The sequence below is a fragment of the Amphibalanus amphitrite genome, unplaced genomic scaffold (genome assembly GCF_019059575.1).
Source record: "Amphibalanus amphitrite isolate SeventyFive unplaced genomic scaffold, NRLGWU_Aamphi_draft 000059F_arrow, whole genome shotgun sequence".
Taxonomy (NCBI): Eukaryota; Metazoa; Arthropoda; class Thecostraca; order Balanomorpha; family Balanidae; genus Amphibalanus; species Amphibalanus amphitrite.
This window is the reverse complement of record NW_024881555.1, coordinates 915,572-941,157: the sequence shown is the minus strand read 5'-3', so window position 1 is coordinate 941,157 and position 25,586 is coordinate 915,572. Positions and strand designations below refer to the sequence as shown.

Here is a 25,586-nt window from a genome sequence, read left to right as displayed (position 1 = left end):
AACATATCCAACGATTTTTTTGTTTCGCGTTGCAACTACAAGGACATAAGAGGTGCAAGCGCCTATACTGGGACGTTGCCAAAAAGGCGTGTTTTGATACAGCGGATGTAAAAACGGATTTCGGCTTTCAGCTTGTTCAGGCGAGCGTAGCGTGAAGAAAGACGACTGCATGGAGGCCGCATGTTATCTTCACACACCTTGCATTTCATGTATATTGACGGTGTATTAGCAGGTAGCTTCAATGCAGTTAACCTTTAGCAGGTGACTGCAAATCTTTCTGCACTCTTATGCTTTGACGCCTGGGTGCGCCGCTTGAATAAGTCAACTTGCCGCAGCCCCTCACAGGTCCCGCGCGTGACGTGATGCGGCTACCCGCTACCTCTGTCGTCCTTCGAAACTCCGCTCCCACCTCTAACCTGACCCCTCTCTGCGTTCCAGAGGCGGCCGCGCCGATGCCGCACCACGCACACAAGATGGACCGGTCGGGCCGGCGCACGCCGCCGCCGCGCCAGGCGCCGCCGGTGCCGTTCCTGCCGTTCCCTGGGATGCCGCCGCTCGGCTGGCTGCCGCCGCCCACCTCGTCCTCCGCCGGCGGCCCGTCACCCGCCGGCGGCATCGCCTTCCCGCCCGTGTCGGCCGCCGCCGCCGCCGCGGCGCTCGGCTTCTCGCCGGCGGCGGCTGCGGCGGCGGCGGCCGCGCTCGGCGGCTTCCCGCCCGTCTCCAGCGGCGCGCTGGGCTTCCCGCCCACCTCGGCAGCGGCGGCGGCGGCCGTGGCGGCCATGGGCGGCTTTCCGCCGGGGGCGGGCGCGCCCGGGGCGGCCGGCTTCCCGGCGGCACTGCTGGCGGCGGCAGCGGCCGCCGGGTTCCCTCCGCTGCCGGCCGCCGCCGCGGCCAGATTCCCCAGAATGCCCTTCGGAGGACCGGTGAGTAAGACGCATCTGTTTATGCTGATTGTATTGTGTGAGAGAAGTAAGGCCTCAATAGCTACGGTTTAGTATGATGACTCTGACTACAAATGACGTGTGGCTCTTACAATATAATTTATAGTTACAGTTTCTCGTAGGATAAGTTATGGTAAATTTGAATATTGAAGCTGTTTTCAAATTCCTATCATGAGTGGCAACTTAACGTAATTGACCGCTGTTCTAGCGCCGTCTCCGATCGTCACACGGGCCTCGTGTGACTCGCCCCCGCCTGCCCTGTCCACAGATGTTCTTCCCTCGGCCGCCGCCGCCGGCGCACGCGCAGTCGTCCCAGCTGCCGCCGTCGTCGTTCGGCCCGCGCATGCCGGCTCACAGCCGTCGGCCGCCCACACCGGCGCCGGCACACTCGTCGAAAACGACGACGCCGCTGCCGCCGCCGCCCCCGTCGCCGCCGCCGCCGCCCAAACCGCCGTCCTCTGCCGGCTCGTCGGCCGGCCCGGCGCAGGATCTGGAGGCGGAGATGCGTGAGATGGCGGAGCTAGAGGCGCTCGAGATGGCCTCGTTCGAGGCGGAGGCGGCCGAGGCCGAGGCTCGCTCCACCGCCGACCAGGTATCGCACGCCATGGGCATCCAGCTGCCGAAGGAGCTGCAGATCACACTGGTTACCAAGGCGACCAAGTCGGGACGCAAACGACCGCCGCCGCCGAAACTGCACCCGATCCGGCCGGCCGAGCCGCGGGCGGGCGGAGCGGGCGCGGGCGCGGCGCCGGCCCGGTCGTCCGCGCCGCCGCCGCCGCTGCACCCGCTGCAGCCCGGGGTGCCCGTGCCGCCGTGTACGACTGTGGAGGTGGCCCGCACGTGGCGACCAGAGGGACCGCCCGTCTCCGGTCCGATCGAGACGCTGGCCAACCGGCAGAGAACGCCGCTGGACGCGGCCTCCGGCCCGGGAGAGTCAGGAGCCAAGAAGGCAGGTGCTGAGGTGACTGGGAAGAAACTGGGGGAGGGCGCGGTCAAGAAGGTCGGAGAGGGGGCGGTAAAGAAGTTACCCGATTTGAAGAAGGTTGGTGATGTGGCTAAGAAGGCAGACGGACTGGCGACTGCCCGGCCCAATTCCGAGTCGCGGTTGGCGCCGCCTGTGGACGGTGTGGCTCCTCCGAGCAAGGAGACAAAACTGACTCAGCCGACTCCAAAGCGGCCAGTGGAGGAGATGCCCGCACCTCCCACAATAAGTGTAGAACCCCCTCCTGCGAGTCAGGACCAATCCTCTAGTGGCGTTTTAGCCAAACAGGCTAGTGATGTGTCGCCGGTAAAAGTGACGAAAGCAGTCGACGACAAGGCTGCTACACCGCAAAAGAGTGACTCTAAGACGAAGAAACCAAGTGAGGTGAAGTCGAGTAGCTCAGGCATTTCAAATAGCAGTGTGGGTACAGAGACTTCAACGCCTCACAAGTCGTCGAGCAAATCCAAAGACGGGAGCAAGTCTAGCTCCAAACACAAATCTGACAAGAAATCTCACTCGTCCGACAAGAAGTCGTCGACCTCTGGTCGGCTGAGAACCTCCTCTGAGGACTCACGCTCGAGCAGCCCGAGTCTCTTCAAGAAGAAGAAAGACAAGCAGCACCGCCGCGAGGAGGGCGGTTCCGTGTCGGTATCGGCCGCCACCGACGGCTCTCAGATCAGCCCAATGCCGAAGATTCCCCCGCTGCGGATCACCAAGAACAAGGACGAAGGGTACTCGGTGCAGGCCGGCCGGCTGGGCTCGCCGACCAAGGCCATCACGGGTCCGCCGGCGCTGCTGGCGCTGCCGCCGGCGCCGTCCGCCGCGGCCGGATCCCCTCCGCCGCAGCAGGCCTCCCCGCAGGCGCGGCCCAAGAAGAGCGAGTCGTTTTACAGCTTCGAGGTGGACGAGGCGGTTCACATCCGCAACGGAGAGGACGGCCGGCCCAAGTTCGTCTGTGATATCTGTCAGACCAGCTACCAACGGCTGCATAGTCTCAAACGGCACTACTACCGCACACACATCAACCACAAGTACATCCACGAGAGCGACATGGCCAGCGCCGAGCTGACGGCCCTCGCAGACACCAGCGGCTTCAAGGAGGCCACAGAGCTGGCCGTGGGCTCGCGGCGGCCGTATCTCTACTGCTGCTACCCGTGCCGTTCGCTGTATGACTCCCTACCAGCTGTGGTTGAACACCACGCGGCCGCTCACACGGGCAAGACGCGCGAGGCGCCGATCGGAAAACGGCTAGAATGTGACAAGTGTGATGAGACATTCGCGACTAAGCGGGACCTGGAGAAGCACCGTGAGGTGCACGCGTGTAGCTCGTTCGCGTGCAAATTCTGCGATCAGGTGTTCCCGTGTGAGTCCGTCAAGAAGCGACACGAAAAGATCCACAGCCGTGAGGCGCGACCGGCGGAGGCGGGCTCGGGTCAGACGATCGCCAAAATCAACTTTGGCGGTGTCAAGATCAGCGTTGGTATCGGGAACCTGCAGCAGCTGAAGAAGTTCCAGGAGGCGTGCAAGGAGGTCGCTAAAACGAGCAACGGAACCATCAGTCTCGAGTCGGACGACCTGGAGGCGCTGGAGCGTCTCGAGGATAAACCTGTCGGTGAGCGCTGCATGTACCCCTGCAACGTGTGTGACAAAAGCTTCCCCACCTACAAACGCATGTGCTGTCACATGCGGATGGCGCACCCGCATAAGCCCGTGCCCGTGAAGGAGCACGCGCTGGTGGCCCGCCACCGCGAGCAGGGCGAGGGCGAGGTGGAACGGCAGCGTGCCGCCGACGAGTCGCTCTTCTACGCCGGCGTGCGGGAGAACGTGGCCGACAACCTCACCAACTACCTGGACGGCACGGAGGAGGTGCTGCGCCACCAGCCGCCGCGCCGCCGCTCCGTCGGGGATGCCGAGATGGCTCCGGACACCGAGCAGGCCGGCGCCGCCCGCTGTCTGGACGTGGCGTCAGGCCTGTGGGGCCGCCGGGCGGGCACCGCTCCGGCCGCGCCGCCGCCGCCGGCCGACCCCGTGCTGGCCGCGCTCGGTCTGTTCCCGGCGGCTCCACAGCCGCCGCCGATGGTGGTGAAACAGGAGCCACTCGAACTGCCGCCGGCGGCCGCCTGCTACCGCGCCATGCGAGAGCGGATCATGCAGAAGTCTGCGCCGCCCCCAACAGCGGCTACTGCGCCCGCGCCGGCAGCGGGGGGCGAGCCGGACGGCGACGAGACGAAACCGGCGGCAGAGGAGAGCGGGGAGGAGAAACCTACAGTGCCGACTCCACCAGCAGACACACCGGAGACAGTCACAGAAAACATGGAGACAGAGGGAGCCCCGGACACTGAGGGAGCCCCGGAGACTGAGGGAGCCCCGGAGACTGAGGGAGCCCCGGAGTCTGAGGGAGCCCCGGAGACTGAGGGAGCCCCGGAGACTGAGGGAGCCCCGGAGTCTGAGGGAGCGGTCGGAGGCGAGCCGGACGAACAGGAGAGTCTCACTGGGGAGTGGGAGCGTCTCATGTGTTTCGTCTGCCACGCCTGCGGTGCGGTGTTCGGTAGTCTGTACGAACTGGACGACCACAAGGCATACCGTCACCCGCACGTGCTGTGCGGTCACACCAGTCTACCGGACGACCTGGAGCTCCTCTCCGAGAGCGTGTTCGGGCAGTATGTCAGCGGCGTGTCGGCCGAGCGGGACAACCTCGACTTCCCCGTCGAGTGTGTCACGTGCGGCCGCAACTGCAACTCGCTGCCCGAGCTGCACCGGCACATCCTCGAGTGCGCCGGCGACGCGGACTGGAACACGTGGACCACGCCGAGGAAGCGCAAGTGGCGCGGTTTCGGCGCGCGTCGCCGACGCCGGTTCCAGAGCCGGCGCGGAATGAAGCGGATCCTGACGACGCCGAGCCGACCCAAGCGGGAGAAACAGCCCAAACCCAAACAGAACAGAGGTGAGTTGAACAGGATGAATGGGGTGAGCTGAGGGTTGTGACCTGTGTGTATGGGCGTGGGGCGAGATGTGGGCTGTGTGAGCATCATCTGTTTGCGTGAGCGTGGAGGGGTCTGAGCCAGTCTGGCTGTTTCGGATTAACCCGCGCCCTGCTGGGGGGGTGTTTGAACACCCCCCCTTGTGGTTTTTCGCGAATATCTCAAAAACGGCGGCGCGGAGCGCCGCCGTTTTTGGTACACCTTATCATACATTAATTCTACACATGTTATGAAAATTTCAGACCAAGGTCATTCAAGGCCAGGTCACCAGGTCACTTGAAGTGACCTCACCTCATAAAAAGTTTCAATGTCTGTCATAGCTACACCGAGTGACCGATCGCTTTAAAACTTTCAGCGATTGCTAAGAGCAATAGCACGTACAAAATGTATATCTCAGAGTTTTGATATCGATGACCTAAGGTCAGGTCAATTTTGCGACCTCCCCATTATAAGTCAATGGGAGAAAATTGAAATGCGCCTCCTTTGGACGAAAGACATTATAAACACTCCCAAACACTGAATTACAAGTAGTTTAGACACACTGAACATGAAAATGGTGTCCGTGACCCCTGTTTATGCCCTGAGGTCATCTTAAAACTTGAAGTGTCTGTTAGATACCATTGTCACGAATGGTATCTAACAGTTTTTCGCAAATAACTTTTGATAGAGGCATGCTAGAGCGATGAAAACGCATTAGATGTGTTCAGCTCGACGATACGGATCGACTGATATGCAACATGACCCTTTCAGGTCAGGTCATGACCTTGACCTGAGGTCAAATTTTCAAGTTGACCTTTTAAGGTCAAGTTGTAGTTCATTCGATGCGTCTTGACGAGAGGAACACGATGCCGGTAAAAGTAAGCTCGTGCAAGGCTTGGGTCAAAAGTTATTGCAGAAAAACTGTTTCCGAAAAAATCGGCTATTTTTGCAGTTTTTGCCCCCTGCAGGCAAAACTGTTGACGTTAGGTCAAATCTGAGAGGAATTCTCAGAAAGGGCGTTAATAGGGCTATCGAATGCGCTTTTCCGCGGCGCTGTAGCTCTATTGGTTCCCGAGTTATGCGTTGGCATCTTGGAAATTGTCGACATTCGACCTGGAAATCGGCGAAATTTTGCCTTCAATGACCTCTGGTGACCTGACCTTTGACCTGACCAAAAAATTGACTGAAGTGATTTCGTCATTATTTTTGACGCTCTTTCGAACGCCGCCTTCTGCGTATCGCTACGTGGCCCAGGAGCCGAGTTAGAAGGGGGGGGTGTTCAGACACCCCCCCCCCCCAGCAGGGCGTGGAAATCCAGGACCCCCAGCCGGGCGCGGGTTAATGGGCGTGTGCTGTGAATGAAGACATTGAGAAAGAAGGATGTGGTCATGTGATGATATGGAGCAGATAAGGGGCGAGTGGCGTGCATCTGATGACAATATCTGAGCGAATGAATGAATGATGCTTGTGCACTTGACCGCTTTTTGCTGGCTAACACCATCAAGGTAAGTTACCTTACTAATTTAATCATGTACGGTACCACATAGAAGCACTGCATGCTGCAATCCATTGATCGTTACACCACGATGTACACTAGAGGTGGCAAAATGTGGACCCGTGGACCCGGTCCAAAGAACCAGTCTGGACCCATATGGGTCCAGACCGGTTCCTGAAAATTTTCTGACGAGTCCAACCGGGTCCTACCATAAACTGTACATCTTGCACACTACACATTATTGCAAAATATGAAGCGAATGAAGCGAATGTTTCTTGGCACACAGTAGCTCATGAGTATTCCCAGTGGGAAATAGGCTGCTTTACATGATGCAAATAATGATACCTACAAGTAGTTTGTATTAATTGTCTTTTGCGGAACCGGGTCCAACTGGTTCCGATTCCAACTAAGGCCGGGTCCGACTGGTCCCAGAAATGTCCAGCCGGGTCTGGTTTGAGTCTGGTTCCCAAAATTTTCATCTTTTGCCACCTCTAATGTACACACACACTAGGCCAGAGTAGGCCCACCCGTACCTGGGCTCACCCAGCCGTACACATTTGGATAGTTTGACTGAGAATATCCGGACTTTGCAGCGTTCTCGATGCGGCTTCGCAGCAGTGAGTACAGTGTGCCTCCTCCAAGCTCTGCCTTTCTCCCACCCTCTCTCCATGGCTCCCCGCTCTTTCTTTTTCTGTTGCTCTTTGCCCAGCTCTTTTGCGGCACAGGTTTGGAGACTGCATCACAATGCGTAAGCTCAGTAGCTTCTACAGAATGAATGCGTTGGTTAAACCGTGTAGAGCCGAGTTTCCTTTTTATTTGTTTTGTCAGTCGAATAGTTTGAATTGTAATTTAGTTGGTGGATGTTTCTTTCTCAGTCGATTAGCTGAACTGGCAAGTATTGGTTAGTTGAGTCGAGCTAAGTGCTCTGAGTCTTTCCGTTGAGAAGCGATGCATGTAGCGAGAGAGTGTAGTGAAGTTTGTTTTGCACGTTGACACTTTTGGGATGGGAAAGTCTGTTATCATAGCGAACAATGATTTTTTTTTTGTCTGGTGGGCCACATGGTAGAACCGTAGCAAACAAACCCTGCGAGCGTAGACTCGTTTCCAATCTGAAAATCCGTAATAGACTTGAGTAATAAATCATGTTTTGACTAGTATTTTCACCCTTGCATGTAGATAAATACTCTCACTAAACGTCAAATAATTCCCTTAATGTCATCTCACCATGTATGACATGCTCAGTCGCGTGCTACATATCACTCGCGTATGTTGTTTGTTGGCATGCATTCAGACATTTGTGACGGTTTTGTGTCTCCCTATCAGGCATCACCCCACGGTCTGCTCAAACATTTTCCGACCCCTTGTGACATAACCGCTCTCTGTTTCTCTGTTTCAGACACCACGGCCGACACCATCGAGAAGATGCTGGCCAACCTGCCGGCCAAGCGGGTCTCCAAGCAGCTGTTCCCCATGCTGAACCTGGTGCAGCTGCAGAAGCGCCAGCAGAAGCAGCCGTTCTCCGGTGGTGAGCCGGAGGCGGTGGCCGGTCCTAGCGGCCTGTCGGTGCGCACCTCGCGACGCCTGGCCGCCTCGGTCGAGGAGCCGCCGCCGCCGCCGCCGCCGCCCCCGCCGGAGTCGGCGGGCGGGTCGCGCGGCGGCGGACGGTCGCGGCGCAGCCGGCGCTCCAGTCCGGTTCTGGAGACGGACACGGACTCGACGCCGACGTCAGTGACCTCGGCGGAGCTGCCGACCGACTCTGAGCCGCCCTCGGAGCTGCCGAGCGCGGCGGCCTCGCCCAGGGAGAGCGGCTCGCAGACGGACGCCGACCGGGCGGCGGAGGGCGAGGACCCGGCGACTGCCGACTCAGCGCAGCCTTCACCGCCGTCAGAGTCTGTGGATACTGTCGTAGAGGCAGAGCAGGGAGAGACTAACTCTGAGGGAGCGCCAGTGACTGTGAAGGTGGAGGGTGAGACGGAGCCGGCCGCGCCGCCGTCCGTGGACGCCAGCTCCACTGCGGACAGTGTCGAGTCGTCGGACGATGTGGCGGTGACGGCTGTGACCGCGGCGGCGGCGGCAGCGGCGGCCGCCGCGCTGGTGACGGACGCTGATGACGCCGGGACGGTCGAGGCGCCGGCGCCGGACGCTGTGAAAGTGACAGTGGATGATGGGTCGGCGGATAGTGGTGCCGCCGAGCCAACTACTCAGGGAACGACGCCTTCTGATCTCAGTGCTAGTGAAGGCAAGCTGAACGGTGAGGACACGGCGGCGGAGGCGACGAGCGTCGATACAGACGCTGCCAATGCAGTCGCTGTCTCGTCGGTTCCGTCAACCGATGGAGCGGCCGACGAGCAGAAACCTAAAAAATCAACTCCGACCAAATCAAAGAGCAAAAAAGCAAACACACCGGCGAAGAAGACTCCAGCTAAGGCAGACCCGAAATCCGGTGGCAAAGCTGGTGCAAAGACTGATTCCAAGCCTGGTGCTAAAACGACGGCGGCGGCTGGGGCGAAGGCTAAGAGCGCTCAGCGGAGCGCCAGTCTGCCCCGGCCCGCCGCTCGGGACCGGAGCGGTGCTGCAGCACGGTCCCAGTCGGTGGGCCGCGCCGCGGCGGGTCGGGTCACCCGCTCGGCGCCGGGCGCGGGGCGGACCGGCCGCGGCGCCGGCCGACCCAAGCGCCCGGCGCCGAGCCCCTCACCCTCCGTGCCGCGGTCCCGGCGCAGCAGTCCGGCGCCGTCTGTCAGCTCCGTGGCCTCTGCGGCGCCCGCACAGACGCCGGGGGCGGCCAAAAAGGGGCGCCGCGTGCAGCCCGAGGGAGCGGCCGCAGCCAAAACTGCCAAACGGAAGGGCGAGGAGCCGGCGGGGCCGCCAGCGAAGGTGCGTACCAAGCAAACTCCTGGCAAGGGCAAGGCAGCTGGGAAGGCAGCGACCGCGGCTCAGAAAGATGTCAAGGAGGGAGAGGAAGTGAAGAAGGAGCCTCAAGCCTCCGAGGAAGTGCAAGACGAGGCTGAGACCTCGCAAGAAGCTGCTAAAATGCCCGCTAAAACGGCGGCCGCGGCCAAGAAGCCAGCAGGCACTCCGGTACGGAGCAAGAAGAAGGCTGCTGATAAATCGCCTCAGGGTGGTAAAGCCAAGAAGGCGAAGAAAGACAAAGATGATTCTGAGAAAGCAGCCACAGAAAAGGACGAATCTACCCCAGGGGCAAAAGACGCCAATACTCCCCAGAAGAAGGGCAAATCGAAGGCTGCTGCCAAAGAAAAGACAGAATCCGCTCAGGCTGCGACAACACCGGGCGATGCGAAAGAAACCGACACGGAAGCTCCACCTAAGAAGACTCCCGCAAAGCGTAACCGATTGACGACCAAGAAAGGTTCCACCAAGAAGGCAAAACAGGACGTGGCAGCCGCACCATCTTCCGAAACTCCGAAAGACGAGCCGACCGTGGAAACCGCTTACTCAATGGCGCCCCCGGCGGACGCAGAGACACCGTCCACTCCGGCCGCAGCAGACGCCATGGAGACACGCTCATCACGACCGGCGTCACCGGAAGTGACGGAACGCAGCCGGAAGCGGGCGCCTTCCGGTGACACCGGTGACGGCCGGAAGCGCAGCCGCCGTCTGAGCGCCGAGTCCCGTGCTGGGAGTGATCTGGGGACCTCGGGCGCCGCCCGGGAGGCTGGAGACGACATGTTCACAGTCTCCCTCACCACCGGCCGCACTCGGACCGTGTACACGTGCAAGAAGTGCTGCCAGAAGCTGTACCGTCTCTCTACGCTGGAGCGGCACATTCAGAAGTGCTGCGATCTGGCCGACTTCAGCCTGCGCTCGCTGATGGACGCCGCCAGTCAGGCGGAGAGCGAGCTCGAGTGTCCGTTCTGCGCCAAACCGCAGGCGAGCTCTGACGAGCTGCAGCGGCACGTGGACGGCTGCCGGGAGGCGGAGGGCGCCCGGACACCGGTCGGAGAGTCGCAGGCGGACGCGCAGGAGACCAAGGAGGCAGCGAAGGAGCAGCAGGGGACGGAGGGAGAGACGCGGAAGGCGGCAGAGAAGCCGCAGAAGTCGGCGAAGGGGTCAAAGAAGGCGCAAAAAGACACGAAGAAGACTGCGAAAGGAGCGACCAAGTCGGCGACAGAGACTGACAAGGCCACGAAAGAGCCAGGGAAGCCACCGAAGGGAAAGAAGGCGGCGAAAGACGCTCAGAAGCCGGAAAAGGAGACCCAGAAGTCACCTAAGGAGTCGCCAAAATCACCCAAGTCACCGAAATCCCCTAAGGAAGCACCTAAATCACCCAAGGACGCTCAAAAGTCGCCGAAAGGGTCACCGAAATCACCCAAATCACCGAAGGACTCGCAAAAACTGCCGAAGCCATCACCCAAACCACTGACTGAACCTCTCACTGTGGAGCCTCCCGCGGACGAGCCTCTGTCTTTGAAGGATCTCTCGCCGCGGGAACCGCCGACGCTGAAGGAGCCGTCACCGCCGCTTCGGGAGCCTCCGCCTCTGGAGCCTCCGACCCTGAAGGAGGAGAGACAGCTGGAACTGCCAGCTCTGACCCCGCCGGCTCTGGCGCCGCCCACCCTGGCTCCTCCGGCAATGGCGGCACCGGTCCCGGCGCCGCCTGCCCTGGCGGCGCCGGCAGAACAGACACCGAGTGAGACGGCCAACGTCCAGACGGCTGATGGGAAGGAGATTAAACAGGAGATGTCTGATGGGAATGAGATTGAACAGGAGATGCCGGCCGCGGCTCCTGCTGCCGTCCCAGCCCCAGTGCCGGCGCCGGTGTCGGTCCCGGCCGCGGAGCAGCTGTCCCCGGGAGCCCAGGAGGTCACCTCGTCCACGGACGGCGACCTCCCGGCCGAGACGGCTCCGTGCCCCGCCGACGAGCCCGTCTCCTCCACCGACCCCGTGACCTCGTCCCGAGCCGCCGAGCCGGGCCAGGAGCCTCCGCAGGCCGCCGAGACCGCGCGGCCGCCCCGCCGCGAGATGACGTCTCCCGCTGCCGCCGGCCCGCCCAAGCCGCCGCCGGCCGGCGCCGCTCCGGCTGCCTTCCAGTGCAGCCGGTGTCAGAGACATTTCTTATCTGCAGCGCGGCTGACGGCGCACAAAAGTCGCGGCGGCTGTGAGCCCGTCCAGCGGCCTCGAGAGGAGCGGATCAGCAAGAAGGAGAGTCTGTTCAGCCTGCTCCACAATCTGAAGCGGGAGTTCCTGGCGGCTTCGCTGTCAGAGATGAAGTCGAGCGTTGAGGCGACGGATGCCAGTCTGGAGCAGATCCAGCTCATCTGGAGGATTGTGGACAAGTTTATCGGCTGCCTCTGCGACCGGGACACCGAGTGGGAGCACGAGGTGGGTGTCGGGGATGGGCAAATATAGTGAGGAGGGGTGGGTGATTGAGCTGTTGATTTCTGTGGAAGGAGTTTCAATCGTTAAGTGGGCCTTACGCACTGCTTTGATTTTCTTCTTTTTTCAACTTGTAGTGCACTCGTGAATTCCAGCATAGGTTTTGGTTAAAATGAGTTTTGATGGTGGAGGAGGAAAAAAATGCAGCATTGCTTTTCAATTGAATTATTTATTTCTGACATCTCCCTATTTTTCCCGTTCTTCCGCCCGCCTTTAGATGGACAAGAAGCGGTACCTGCGCGTGCGGCTGCTGCAGCGGGTGAAGGCGATGGCTGTCGGACGGGACCGAGACAACGGCGAGGACAACATGGACGCCGTGCTGCTCGGGCTCGACGAGCTGATGCGCAACGACGACGTGCTGCGCTTCCTGCGCGAGGTGCAGGGCCGCTGCCGGCGCGACACGCACATCGTCCAGAGCATGGAGCGCGAGGGCCTGTTCGGGTTCGGCGCGCGCGCCGCCGACAAGCGGCTCTGGGGCGCCGAGGACGGTCACCGGGCGGTCCCGGCGGCGGCCGGAGAGGAGCTGGGCGCCCCGCGCAGTCCGCGCCGGCCCCACTGTCCGCCGCAGCGCAACCGCAGCCCGCGGCCGGCCAGCGTCATAGAGACCATGCGGAACAACTTCAACCAGGGCCAGGACGGCGGCGCGAGCGGCGGCGGCGGGGCGGGGCTGGCGCTGCCGGCGCCGCAGCCCGAGGCGCCCCCGCCACCGCCGCCGCCACCCGCGCCCGAGCTGCCGGTGGACTACTACGACTACCCGCCGCCGCCGCCGCCCGGGGCGGGTGAGGAGTTCCTGTGCGGTCCGCCGCCGCCGGCCGACTCTGCGCCCCTGCCGCCGGTGCGGACTCTGATGGCCGAACAGGCCAGCTCGTCAGGTGAGGAGAAAGGGGACGGATGGGAGGGGCGGGGTTATTATGCTGGGATACATTGCTGCTACACAAGGCCTTCGGGCGTACGATTCAGCTTCAGATGTATTTGGCGAAGGATCCGTATGACTGACAGGAGTGAATATGACTGGATTGCAAAATCAAATTCGTATCCTTCGTTGATAATGTGAATATCTCGTCAAATTGTCTACCCAGCTGCGTCAAACCATGTCATCTCATGACAAAACGTTCCCCACCTGTCCACAGGACTGGGCTACATCATGAGCACTGTGAACTCTGTGCTGGATGACGACAACAGTAACTTGAGTGTGACCTCGTCGGCCGCCTCTCTGGGCGCCGCCGATACCCGGGAGGGTTTTCCCGCCGCCGGGCCGACGGATTTTACCATGGAGCCGGCACTGCAGCAGGCCATGGGTGAGTGAGGGATTGTGGTGGCTTCAGAGTCTGGGCATGAAAGACTTGTTCAAGAGATTCATAATGTGCTACTGTGGAAGGAGGTAATGGTTGTGCTGGATTGGTTTCCGCATTTTTCCTGATCTTTTCCCCGGTATTTTCTCCTAAAATGCATTTTCCCCGGCATTTTCTCTTTAAACACTGTACGCAATGTTTCCTCTTTGTCACAGTTTGCCTTATCATTCTGTTTTGCTTTCTTGGAATGGCTGTCAAGTGTCGTACTGTGGGGGGGGGGGGGGATATTCTGGCGGCTTCTTTGGACGATCTGTTTACTCAAAGTCTGTGTCGGTTTTCTGAGATAACACGTTCCCAGCACGACCCCCCATTAGCTGATGCATCGCATGTTAGACGATAGTCGGCCTCAAAGGCAGCATGTGCTTCGTGCCCGGTCCCTGATCTGTCTCGTTCTCTGGAGTCTGCGGTCTGGTGTCTGCCCGCTGCCCGCCGCCGCCCGCTGTCTGGGCGGGGGCGGGGGCGGCCGGCGGCGCGCGCTCCGTCTGACCGGCGTCGTCTGCCCGTGTCTCACCAGCGGACCCTCGCCAGGTATCACCGACGAGGAGATGACCATGCTCGAACAACTCGGCTCCTGCAACAAGGCCGAGCTCGTCTACGACAGCGGCTCGGCAGACGGACAGCTGCCTCCGCCGCCGCCGCCGCCGCCGCCCGCGCCGTCCGCGCTGCCGCCGCCGCCGCCGCCCCCGCCGGCAGCGGCCGTGGCGGCGGCGTCGGACGCGACGACGGCAGCCGAGCGGCGACGGGAGGAGGACATTGGAGGCGAGTTCGAGTGCCCGATCTGTGACCGGCGGTTCCGCGGCCGCGCCTCCGTCCGCCAGCACCTCATGTGGCAGCACCGCGCATCGCAGGGCAAAGTGGCGCGCAAAATCGAACACCTTGTGCCCATTCAGGTGAGTTGGGTGTCGGAACGGATTAGGATGGGCTGCTCGATTTATCTGCCTGCTTTGCATAATGGTTGCAGTGTAGGCAATTTATCAATGGACGATAAAAAACTAAAAGGCCACCTTGTGGCCTTTTTTAACTTGTCGGCAGGGACCATTCTTTCAGGACTATTCTGTTCTGTTGACTAAGTTACGACAAACTTCTGCTACGATTTCCTAGTCATCTGCTTGCGTTGCACTGTTGTTACTTTAATGCTACTTTCCTATACTGGCTCAATGTAACGTTTTTTTAACCCAACTTTCCACTCCGGCAGATTATCCCGGCCAGCCAGCGGAACCAGGCGTGTTTCGTGTGCGGTGAGCTGATTCGTGACCCGCTGCACCTGAACTTACACATCGCGCGGCAGCACATCCGACGCCCCCAGCCGGGTGCCGACCGGAGCGGGCTCAAATCGCAGATGACCTCTGCGCTGGGTGGTCTGTTCGACCGGGCCATCACCAACATGCTCGGCAAGAGCAAGATCTCCAAGAGCAAGGGGTGAGTCGGGATTGAAGAGACGGAATATTTGGGATTCGAGGTGAGAAAGATGGACATTTAAAGCTGTGAAGAAAAGAGGGGTCTGGGTGGATAAAGTCATGTTTGGTATGAGACTGAGGAGTCTAGGTGACTGAGCTGAAAAGCTGTTCGTGTTATGGGTGAGGAGGTTTGGGTCGAAGGGGACGAATGTTGTACTTAACTAAAGAGTAGGACGCAGATGTTGGGAAAGTTTCGACCAGTATGAACAATCCTGTGTGTTTGAAAGCTCAGCTTGTTCTCGAGAAGTTATGAGAATCTGAAGTTTTATTCTGGTCAGTGTGCGATAGTGAAAGTATGCCGGAGTCACCCCCGTTTAGTGTCGGATGAAATATCGAGTGCGGTTTTAAATGTCAGTTACACCTCGCCCCGACTACAATAGCGCTATTAATGTCAGCTGAATCCCCTCTCTCTCTGGCTATATCTGACGCTCTGTCTGCCCACCCCCAGCAGCTCGGACGCCAAGAGCTCCCCTCAGAGCACGGGTCGGTCGTCTCCTGCCGGTGGCGCCGGACCGTCGGCGGCGGACGCCGCGGCCTCGCCCGCCTCTGTCCCCGCGGGCGGAGCGGTGACGTACCCGCTGGCCGTGGGCCGCCTGGACAGCTCCAGTCCGACCAACCAGCCGTACGCGTGCCGGCTCTGCGACGAACGGTTAGTCGGCGACAGGGGACGGGCGACGGGTGGGGAGGGCGAGAGACTGTTTGGTTTTGTCACACCGATAACAGTCCGTGATTGAAGCGAAATAGTTTGAAGGGCTTGCACAGTTATAACTAAATGAAAGCCATTAATGTAATTATGCTCATGGGTGGAGAACCTGCCCCGGCCACCCCGGCCGTGGCCGGGGTAACTTTCAGTCGACCCCGGCGCGGCCGGGGTAACTTTTTCCACTTTTGTAAATCCCAAAAGCTGTCTCCATACGAAAAAACTGCCATCTATAAAAGCGTCTCTCATTATTCTTATCTACCTTGAAAAGTTCTTGAAAATTTACTTTATTTTCATTTTGGAGCTTCTATGTTTTTAAGTCTTTTCATCGCGGAGCCCGACATGTTTCATCAAACAGAAGTCAATCATATTTAAGGGCCGTTATCGTAAGATGGCACTGTAATAACATCACAAGACAGGACGAGGGTAATATTAGTGAGATAGAAGGACGAGCTGCTGGGGCTCAAGGCTCCCCCAACTTAACCCGCGCCAGGGTGGTGGCCCTATTGTAACACGTTGAGTCGAGAGGTGGGCTTTTCACGCTCCTCCTAACTCGGCTACTGGGCTACGAGGCGGGAAGCGGAACGACGTTTGAAAGAGCGACAAACGTGATCAGAGAAATCTGGTCATGTTTTAGGCGAGCTCAAAAATAAAATCACCATAGATCATCAAAAGCCAAATTTCTCTGATTTTAGCGTTCTCCGACAACTTTTCTCACAGTTCATGAACATAACGGAGCTTAAACACTGCAAACAAAACATTCGATTACTCGTCTAAGGCTCGGTCGCGAATAATATTTCAGGTGCGAGCTCAAATCAATAAGAGGGTCAAAACGGTCAAATTTGACATTTTGTTTTGTGTGGGAAAGTTGCAACTTCCACGGAATAAGCTTTGCAAAGGGCATGATGGCATATTTAGCACGATCATCCAGCAAATTTGACCTGATGACCTGACCTAGCACTAGGTGACATGCGTCCGAAATTTTAAGGCGTGTTGCAAAATTGTTGTTACAATTACGAAATCTTCCGCACCTGCGTGCAGCAGTTTTCCCTAAAAACGTACAAACGGCAGACATCCATTATTCTATGCCACAGAATAGGGGTTCGTTGATAACCGTTGACAAATATTTGAGCATCATCGTCTTTCTGACTTTCGGTCGCCGGCCGGGGTAACTTTTTCAAACATTCTCCACCCGTGATTATGCTGATTTTATTGCAAACCAAGACGGGGCACTAGCCCCAATAGATATATTTTCTGTCAGTAAAGGCGTGGGGCGTGCAAGGTTTCAGCGGGAACGTTGTACTCTTGTAGTGTTATCTACCAGTATCTGACAACACCGATGTCTTTTGATTCCAGATTCAAGCAGGCAAGCGGCCTGGGTCGTCACATCGCCTCGGCGCACAAGCACGTCAAAATCAACCTGTCCGACCTGGGTGACGTCAAAAAGTGTCCGCTGTGTGACGTCATATTCGAGAACATGGCGTCGGTGGCGCTGCACGCGCAGCTGGCGCACAAGGAGGCCGGCGTCAGCCGGCGCGATATCATCGGTGAGCGGGGAGCTTAACGGGACGGGGATACGAATATAGCGGAACATTGTATTCGGTACAATGTTGAACATGTCAACGGTTTAATGCTTGCCGGCTGCTGTGTTGTAATAATTATTATCTTTCGACCTAGTTAATTGTATTGGATCGTTGTTCCTTAATTGTCTTTGTTAGTTTCCGTACAGATAGCCTGAATAGTGCGTTTCTCATTTGGGACGATTTTTATCGTTCATGTGTCGTATTTTTGTACCGTTTCCTTCTGTTGATTTTCTTGGAGTCGTTCTGTATTCCGTCTGCCCTACCTCAGTTTGGCACTGACCCCGCCCCGTCTAACCCCACCCCCACCGTCCCGCAGCGCTGGCGCTGCAGAAGGACCAGGACTCGGCCTCCAGTCTGGTTCAGTGCCCGGTCTGCGGCGACAGCTATCCGATCTCTGGCTCTGCCGGCCTCACCCGGCACATGGCGCAGACACACAAACACTGGCGGCTGGCGCTCGATGTGGTCGACGGAGAGATCAAGTTCGTGTGCCACTGTCTGAGCGACCTGAGCGGCGCGCCGCCGCTCGTCAAACCGGTCATCATTAAAAGTGAGCGGGCAAAGCGGTGGGGAGAACGGGAGGGAGGAAATGTGATCAGTGTGGTTGGGCTAAATGCCATTTTGATTATACTCGTTAGCTGATTTACTTGTATTGGGTTGTAGGATCGCGCTTTTCGAACTCAAAGGTGCAGATGTAGGCTTCAATGTAATTTGTCAATTTTGATGACTTGTAACAAATGTCAGTTACGTTCTAATGGATGCTAAGGTATATATATTTTCACATCCATGATCAAAAGTTATGACAATTTTTCGAAATGCTGTATCCAGCTGCGCAACATAATATTATCGTCACCCCACACACCGTCACCGCGTCACTTCCCCTCCGTCCTTCTGGCTCCTACCCCCCACCATGTCCCAGGTCAGCCGTCCGCGTGGCTGCCGAGTCAAATCGCGTGGCAGCGCTGCTGGCGGTCCCGCCCCGCCACCGCGAGGGTGGGGGAGCGCGTATCGTGCTACTGCCGGCCAGCGCGGTTCGCCACTCGCCGTGCGCCGGGGCAGTGCTCTTGGCACCATCATCGCCAGTGAAAACTCCTTCAGGGGCGTGTCTCTCTCGGGCCCTGTAGCAGAGAAGGTAGGCGGTGGCGTCTCGAACGCTTGCGGCAGAGCACTCTCTCACTTTAGAGTCATCCATGAAGAACCAGCTGTCGGCGGGATGATTGAAGCTGTACGCTGTGTAGTGGCCGCTATCTTGACTGCCGTGGTGCTCTACCACGCCATAGAGGTCGTAGACCAGCCTGTACGTGTTGGGGTGCGACCCAACTGCCAGCCGACTCAGGTCGAGGTCCCGCAGGGGGAAGGTCACCTGAGCGTGGTTCTTGCTCGCGGTGCCGCCTGCGAAACTGAACCTCTTCAGGTGGAGGATGACAATGGGTGGAAGCCACCAGAGGTCGAGTTTCTTGTGGACGTCGCACCGACACTGACACTTTGGACAGGTCCAGTCCGTGATGAGGTCGCCACGTACGTACTCGTCCAGACACTGAGTCAGATTGCTTTTGCCTATCGCTAACGGCAGCGACAGCAGAGAGAATGTTTCAAATGTGACCGACTCGGACCCGCAGCCGGTGCAGAGTAGTGTCGACTTATGCAGCCCGTGAAACAGTTGCGTCACTATCGAGCTGTTGTACCGCTGGAAGTCGCACCACGCCGCCTCGCCTGCCTTGATGTTCGGGAGGCCTTCCGCCGGCGGTCGGGGAGGCAGTTCTCCAGTCGTAGTCACAGCATTCAAGTCGTCGTGCAGCCAACTAAGTAGCAGGATTATAAACTCATGCGCGTCTTGCATTTCCATGCCGCCGAAGTCCCTGCAACGAGCACTTACTGCATTGCGAAAGCGGTGAGGTGATATGCATTGAAACTTTTGCGATCAAATTACCTCAAACAGCTGAGAGATTTCCGTCGCCACCTGACCTTGGCTTAGCGGCTGCTTGTTCGTGTTTTCATAGAGAAACTCGCCTACCATGTATTTCACCAGCGCTTGCGTTTGTGCGAGAACCTGGAGGACGGCGTTCATGTAGCAGGTGTTCCCGAGGTTTTCTAGGCCAGCAGAACCGGCCGGGAGAGACGCTGCTTTGGTTTTCGAAATGAGGAACGAAGTAGTCCTAGAGATTCCTTCGCCTCCGGCTACTGACTGGCGAGGCGCTGGTGCTGCTGGGGCGGTCTTCGGCTGGCCAGCCGAGACTGTTCCAAAGCTGGTCAGTTCAGAGGCTGGTGACATCAAAGAATATCGTGGGCACATTGCAATGGACTTCGCATCCGCACTTGAGCATGTGTGATGAGGCTTGCTGGTGTGACTTGGCGACACATAAGCGCCTGTTGGGATGTGATGCTCTTGCGTGGCGGCGTCAAACGCTGACTGTGGCGCAGAGCCTCGTACTGCAGCTGCGTTGCCTCGGATGATGGCCATTGAGACACGCTGCCAGAGCCAAGCCGTCTCACGCCTTTCGCCGGTCGCAGCTACCAACAAGCGACCTAGCTCGTTGATGAAGCTAGTGGAGGCTGGGCCAACAACTCCAGATGTTTCGACTGCAACCGGCGTAAATAGGTACTGCGTTGAGATGCTGAGGTATCGGTGCTTCTTACGCGTCTCTGCAGCCAGGGCAGCCGATCCCGGCTTTAGTGCTGAGTTAACGACTGTGCTTTCGGCGTATGTGTCCGTGCAGGTCGCGTCCCAAGCTAAGCACTTTCCGCATTTAAATGGAAAGGTCGTCAGCCCGTCCGGTCGTCTCCCATCTCCACGGTCCAGTCCTACCGGCTCAAGAACTGAAGGGATGCCGGCGACGGAGAGGCTACGCTTTACCAGGTCATTGAGCTGGGCGTGGCGCGGGAAACGGCCTGCACTTTTCTTGCACGATAGAGCATGGTGCCCAAGGTGACCAACAATACCACCACAGAGGCGGCAGACATGTTGTTCGCAAACGGGAGCGCCGAGTCGGAGAGCGATAGCAATTCTGACTGTTTCGGGGTCCAAATGTAAGCCTAGACTGGGCACGGGAACCGCATGCAGCCATGCACCAGTATGTGGCTCGCTCGAGGCTAAAAGACGCGCCCTGTGAACTTGGTTTGCGTCTTTCAATAAGCTTTCCTTGATGATGGTACACGCCGCGTCATCCCATGTTCTCTGTCGTCCGGCCACCGATGGATCAGGAAGAGTGGTGAGGCCGGTTCGGGCGAGGAAAGAGGCATGGGCTGGTTCGAGAGCTGCGGGCGTAGCGCCATTCGCCACGATGGTAGGTATAACTGAGGCGATGAGGGATGTAGCTGCTGTCAAAGAAGCGATGTAGCATGGTAAGGCCAGGGTCTCCACCGAGCGAACCCCCAGACCCCCATGCCTAGTGGGCAGAGACGCTTGTATCCAAGCCCTGTCTCCGATTGCGACGTTGGAAACGTCACTGAGTGTCAATCTGACAAGTTCATCGATTGCCTGTAATCCTGTTAGGTTCTTGTACATCGGACTGGACCGTAGAAGGTACTGTAGTCTAGGAGCTGACGTATGGTGAGAAAGGAAGAAGATGGCAGTATGTGCGTCCAGCATGCGGATTCTGTCGCACAGCATCTTCACCGTAGAAGCGGCTATTTCTTGACAAATAGAAATACTACCCTCGCCTAGAGGAGAGCCGAGTAGAGTTAGTTGGTCCATTGCAGTTTCCATAATTCCTGGAAGGGCATCTTGTATTTTCCTCACAGTGCAGGAATGAAGCTCTTCCGAGGGCTTCCCAAGGACTGCGACCTCACATTTTGAGCTATTTAGTTCCAGGCCGAGCTCTTGTAGCGTGCATTGAATTTTCTCCAGGTCCCTTGCGACAATATCGGCGGGTCCAGCTATTGTCGCGTCATCCAAATACCATACGTTTAATGGTGATTTCATTGAGCGAGCGCACTCGTCTACGGCAAGGGAAAAGGCGACTGGGCCCAGCTGGTCCCCTTGCTGTATACCGGAGCAGGACCGGATGGAGTGGCTTCCGATGAAGAGAGGAGTCGTGGCGCTGTATGCCTGAAAGGCGAGTCGGTATATTTCAGGACATCGCAAGAGGATACTTTTTAACATCCGGTCCCTCCTAACTGAGTTGAAGGCATTTTTAACATCAACTTTTACCAGAACCGATGGCAATGAGGTGCCAGCCATTGATGAAATAAATTCGCGGGTGGCGTGAACTGCCAACTCACACCCCTGACGAGTTCCTACACCTAGCTGGACAGGCCTGAGCTCATGGGCAAGGAGACTGGCTGCATGATGGGCGGCTATCCGGCAGGGCAGCCGCCGGTAGATACTGCCTACTGCAATTGGCCGGAGACCGCCGTCCTTCTTACGAAGTGCAAAAAGAGACGCGCCGTAAAAGGCTTCTCGAGCACACTCCGGGATTCTTCCGTCCAATGCTAAGTTCACCAATGCAGTTAGAGAAGACAGGAGTCGTTTTCCAGGCTCTGCCGCTTCGTTTGAAGTTAGCTGGCGGAGATGGAGGGGCCTCATGCCGTCTAAGCCAGCCGATGACCCGGTCGGCATGGACTCTATGGCCAGTCGGACTTGCTTCATCGATACCTGGAGCGGTTGGGTGTTGACCTCTTGCGCCACAAGAGGGAAGTTCTGGTCAGATGGTGCGCTTGGATGCTTACTTTTGAGAGCATGGATTACATCGCTGGTCGGATGGACGATGTCCTCGTTGGACGTTAGCGCTCTAAGGGCGGCCTTGATGTCCCCGTCTGCACACTTGGAGCGAACACGGCGGGCTATGCTGTCTTCCGCTGTACAAGGTCTGCGATGACCTGTTTGAAGCACAGCTATAGGCTGAGAGGCCGACTCCATTTCTGCAATCTGCTTACAAAACTGCGTGACGAATCAATTCTAATGGATTGATTCTACACATCATTTTTGAACCGGTTTTTGTCTTGAGTCGCCGCGATCAGAGTCGAACCTCATCACATACGTTGTCCCAACTTTCTAATTAGTCCGCCACCGTCATTCCACTACCACTGACACCGTGTGCCCTCCCTTCCCTCAGCTCTGCGGGAGGACAAAACGGACGACTCCCGTACCCTGGAGGAGTACTCCCGGCCCGGAGCGGCAGCGGGACGCGCCGCCTCCGCTGGAGGTCCTCCCGGAAAGGCATCTCCGGCGCCCACGGACGAGGTCGAGAGCCCCTCTCTGCTCGACATCTCCAACTACACGCCGACCAAGCCGGGCCCGTCCCAGCCTGCTGCTACCTCTGGGGCCGCCCCGGACGCCGCGGCGGCTGACAGGGCGCCCTCAGAGGCCGGTTCGGAGGATACTGCGGCGGCGCCGGCAACGGCGGAGGACGGGGAAGGCGACTTCATGTGTTCAGGTGAGTTGAGGTGATTGTTAGACCGGCGCTGTGAGCGGTCAGCTGGCATGGTTAGTGGTGAGAGCTCGAGCGAGACGACCTGTACCCCCTCCCCAGGCCGTCCCTGTCCCCCGCTCCGCCGGAGATGGTCCGCTTTCCCAGATGTCTTGACTCTCCGTGTCGACTGATTAAGTGACGGCCTGGACTGGTATGACTGAACTCTCTTTGTATCAGAGTAGAACGCTAGTTATGCGTCGAGGCTTGCGATCGCTTCTGTGTCTTAAACAGTACGATTGTCTATTACAAACGCTACATGAACTTTCTGTTTGCATAATATCTCATAGAATGACTTACCTTAGGTGTTGGAATGCCCCCGCCGCATGGTTTCCCGTTGCGCTGTTCTTTCTGAGTTGACGGCTGCTCTTTTCCCGAATGCCTGCCCCCCGGCCCAGTTTCGCGTCGTTTTGCCTGGCTAGAACCCGGTGTTGGGATTTTCAGAAGCTGATTGGGCCAGTCTGGAGTTTTCTGACACTAACAGCAACGCTAGCGGAGCCAGTGAGATAAACAACTTCTCTTGCTCAGGTAGACATCCGGTGCATTTCTTTTGATCAATGTTTCTCACACGGGTCAGATGTGCTTTCTCTCTTTTATGTGGTGGAAGATTTTGCTGCACAGCGAATATAGCGATTCTAGGTTGGATGTTTCCACAACATAGCTTGTCCCACTCAGTAAATCTGTATGCTTTGTTTGGTGCTACGTAACGAAGCGAAAGTTTATGCCGAAGATTGATTTTTTTTTTTACACTCTAAGCACTAGAATTTCGATAACCGTCGTGATTTTAACAATCGTTCGATCGTAGCTCTGGCACCTACCATCTTGTCTTAGTTGGCCGTCTTCCTTCCCTGCCCCTCCCACTATCTGACCCGCGCCCTGTCCGCCCCCTGCAGAGTGCGGTATCAGCTTCTGCACGCCGCAGAAGGTTGTGGCTCACATGGAGAGCGAACATCCACTCAACTCGGCCACTGTCACTGTGCCTGGACTGGAGGATACGCGGTCGGAGGCCTCCGAGGTTAGTTTCGGGGTGGAAGGAGTGCGTGGGGAGGAATGTGGATATCGGTGTCACACTGTGGTGGTGTGGTGTCAAACCACCGGTTGGTTTGAATGAAGGTTGGCTTTGTTTACTTTGTGGTCGTTATATTGCTTGACATAATATTTGACGAAGCGAAGCACTCCATTGTGAGAAGTTTGCGTTATCTTGAGGTTTTGCTTAAAGCTCTTGCTTGAGTGCGACGCTCTTCCGGCTGTTTTTTTTTTGTGTGTGTGTGATAACCCTAGGAGTGGAATATTTCCTCCCATCGCGTTCCCTTCCCTGACGGCCGTGCTGTGTCCCCACAGGAGGACGGGGACTCGGACAGTAAGCTGCTCTCCGAGCTGGTCGAGGCCCATCCGTACGGCTCGGCGCTGGCCGAGCTGGCGCGGCAGCTCAAACAGGCGGACCGGCTGGCCTCGCCGAGCTCCCGCCGCCAGCCGCTCTCCGACGAGCAGCTCCAAAAGTGCCTCCAGCTCACCTCACGGATGCGCAAAGGAGGCGTGTCGCGCCCGGCGACCGCCCGCGTGCCGCGGCGCACCGGCTCCGGCACCATCGAGGGGAGCTCCTCTCGCGTGGAGCGCGTCGACCGCGCGTCAAGTCTGAAGATCATGAGCATGCTGCAGCGCGTGGAGCGTCGGCCGGGCCGGCGCGTGGCCGCTGAGCAGCCGGACGACCCGCCGGCCGACCCGTACCAGTTCACGGAGGACGGGGAGCCCCGTCGGCCGGCCGTGGTGCGCACATACGCCCGCAGTCGGCTGCCGGGCAGCGCCAAAAGCACCACACCGGCGGCGGTGACCAGGACGCCGCCGACGCCCCGCAGGGATATCGCCAAACCGACCCAGATTCTAGAGTCGATGAAACAGAACTTCAACGAGCCGACGATGCCCGCCGCACCGATGACGCTTGGGAGTGAGGTGGGTGAACCGACGCCAACCCCGACCTCGACACCGTTGGCTGCGACGGGGGAGGGTTTAGAGGTGAAGACTGAGAAAGCGGAAACCAAGGAGCGCCGCTCACCGACCAAGCGAGTGCGGCCCAAGAAACCAGTGACGGATGATGGGGATCTGGACCGGGTAATCGAGGAGGTGATCCGCTCCTGTGCGGTGGAGGAGGGGGGAGACGCCAGTCAGGAGGCGTCCCAAACGCCGGCCGCGCCGGCGGAGAAGGCGACTGACGGCTCAGAACCTCCCACAGCAGCCGCTAGCGACGCAGCAAAGGCGAGGCTCGAAGCTCCAGTTAAGGAGACGGAGAGCTCCAGCAAAGATGAGGCGACTCACAAAGATGATGGTGCAATCTCGGACTCTGAAAAAGCCGATAGCGCGTCAAGTAAATCGGTGAAAGATGTGACGAACGGTGGTGCAGCGGGTGCCAGTGAAAGTGACGCGGGTGTGACAACAGCGACGGTGACGGCGACGGCGGGGTCGCCGGGAGAGGGTGAGAGCTCGACCTCGACCGTCGCCGACTCGGACTCCAAACCGGACCCGCCGCGGCCGAGGCCGAAGCCGGTGGCGCGGCCGGTGCCGGCCCCAGCTCGGATACCGAGCGATGTCGAGGCCCAGCTGGCCGACTGGGACGCGTAGTGAGGCCGCCGCCGCCGCCGGCGCTGGGCGGCACACAGCGCACCCACCCATCACAGTCTTTCCATGCGCCGCGCGCGCAGCCGCCACCGCCTCTAGGGCCACCGCCCGCCAGCCGGGCACAGGGTAACTACTAGAACGAGCTGCTTGCTGAAGTAGCAGGCATCACACTCAGCACACGTCTTTGTCGGTGCTGTGAAGTGGAGGAAGTGTGAGGAATTTTGCCGAACGTTGCCGCTCCGTTCTCTTTCGGTGTGAATGTGGTGTGTTTGTTAGCATGAATTCGAATGTGTTTGAACTTTTGTAGCGACCTGTAATCACGAGTGTATCTCTTGTACTGTCCTGTCGTTTTGGGAGCGTTTTCCAGTTGGGCACGGACGGAGCTCCGCTCACGGCGCCGGTCCGCCCCGTCAGGTGTAGAATTTGTGATATATCTGCGCGCCGCGCCATACCGGTAGTTCAGACGCCGCGCACTGCGCGCGCGCGCGGTGTCCCAATACATATCTAGTCGGGCGGGCGGCACTGCGCCCGGTGCAGGGGCGCAGCGCCGCCGCCCCGCCCGCCGCCGCCGGTTGAAGGTGTGTGACAATGTGCATGATGTAATCTGATCGTGGGCCCGCGCCGGCCCGTCGTGGCATTCAATATATACTATTCTTATGTATCCAGGGAGTTCTGATCGCGGATCGAAGTCTTCCTACAGCGCG

At 58.4% G+C, this 25,586-nt stretch overlaps 1 protein-coding gene across 1 annotated transcript; it reads left to right on the top strand.

The window, feature by feature from the left end:
• Window positions 1-842: 842 nt before the first annotated feature.
• LOC122378403 lies at window positions 843-25,543 on the top strand. The gene is made up of 16 exons (XM_043359420.1): window positions 843-923; window positions 1,210-4,867; window positions 7,775-8,693; window positions 9,099-11,718; window positions 11,990-12,428; window positions 12,474-12,644; window positions 12,903-13,070; window positions 13,653-14,014; window positions 14,320-14,543; window positions 15,030-15,230; window positions 16,638-16,828; window positions 17,181-17,411; window positions 21,916-22,236; window positions 22,714-22,797; window positions 23,163-23,284; window positions 23,611-25,543. The coding sequence occupies exons 1-16, from the start codon at window positions 906-908 to the stop codon at window positions 24,883-24,885; spliced, it is 11,004 nt and encodes a 3,667-aa protein (XP_043215355.1). The 5' UTR covers window positions 843-905; the 3' UTR covers window positions 24,886-25,543.
• Window positions 25,544-25,586: the final 43 nt, after the last annotated feature.

Excerpts from the sequence above, each read along its gene's own strand:
- LOC122378403 (XM_043359420.1), top strand. Across the intron at positions 4,868-7,774 it reads CAAACCCAAACAGAACAGAG|ACACCACGGCCGACACCATC; the intron begins GTGAGTTGAACA and ends TCTCTGTTTCAG. Across the intron at positions 14,544-15,029 it reads AAGATCTCCAAGAGCAAGGG|CAGCTCGGACGCCAAGAGCT; the intron begins GTGAGTCGGGAT and ends GCCCACCCCCAG.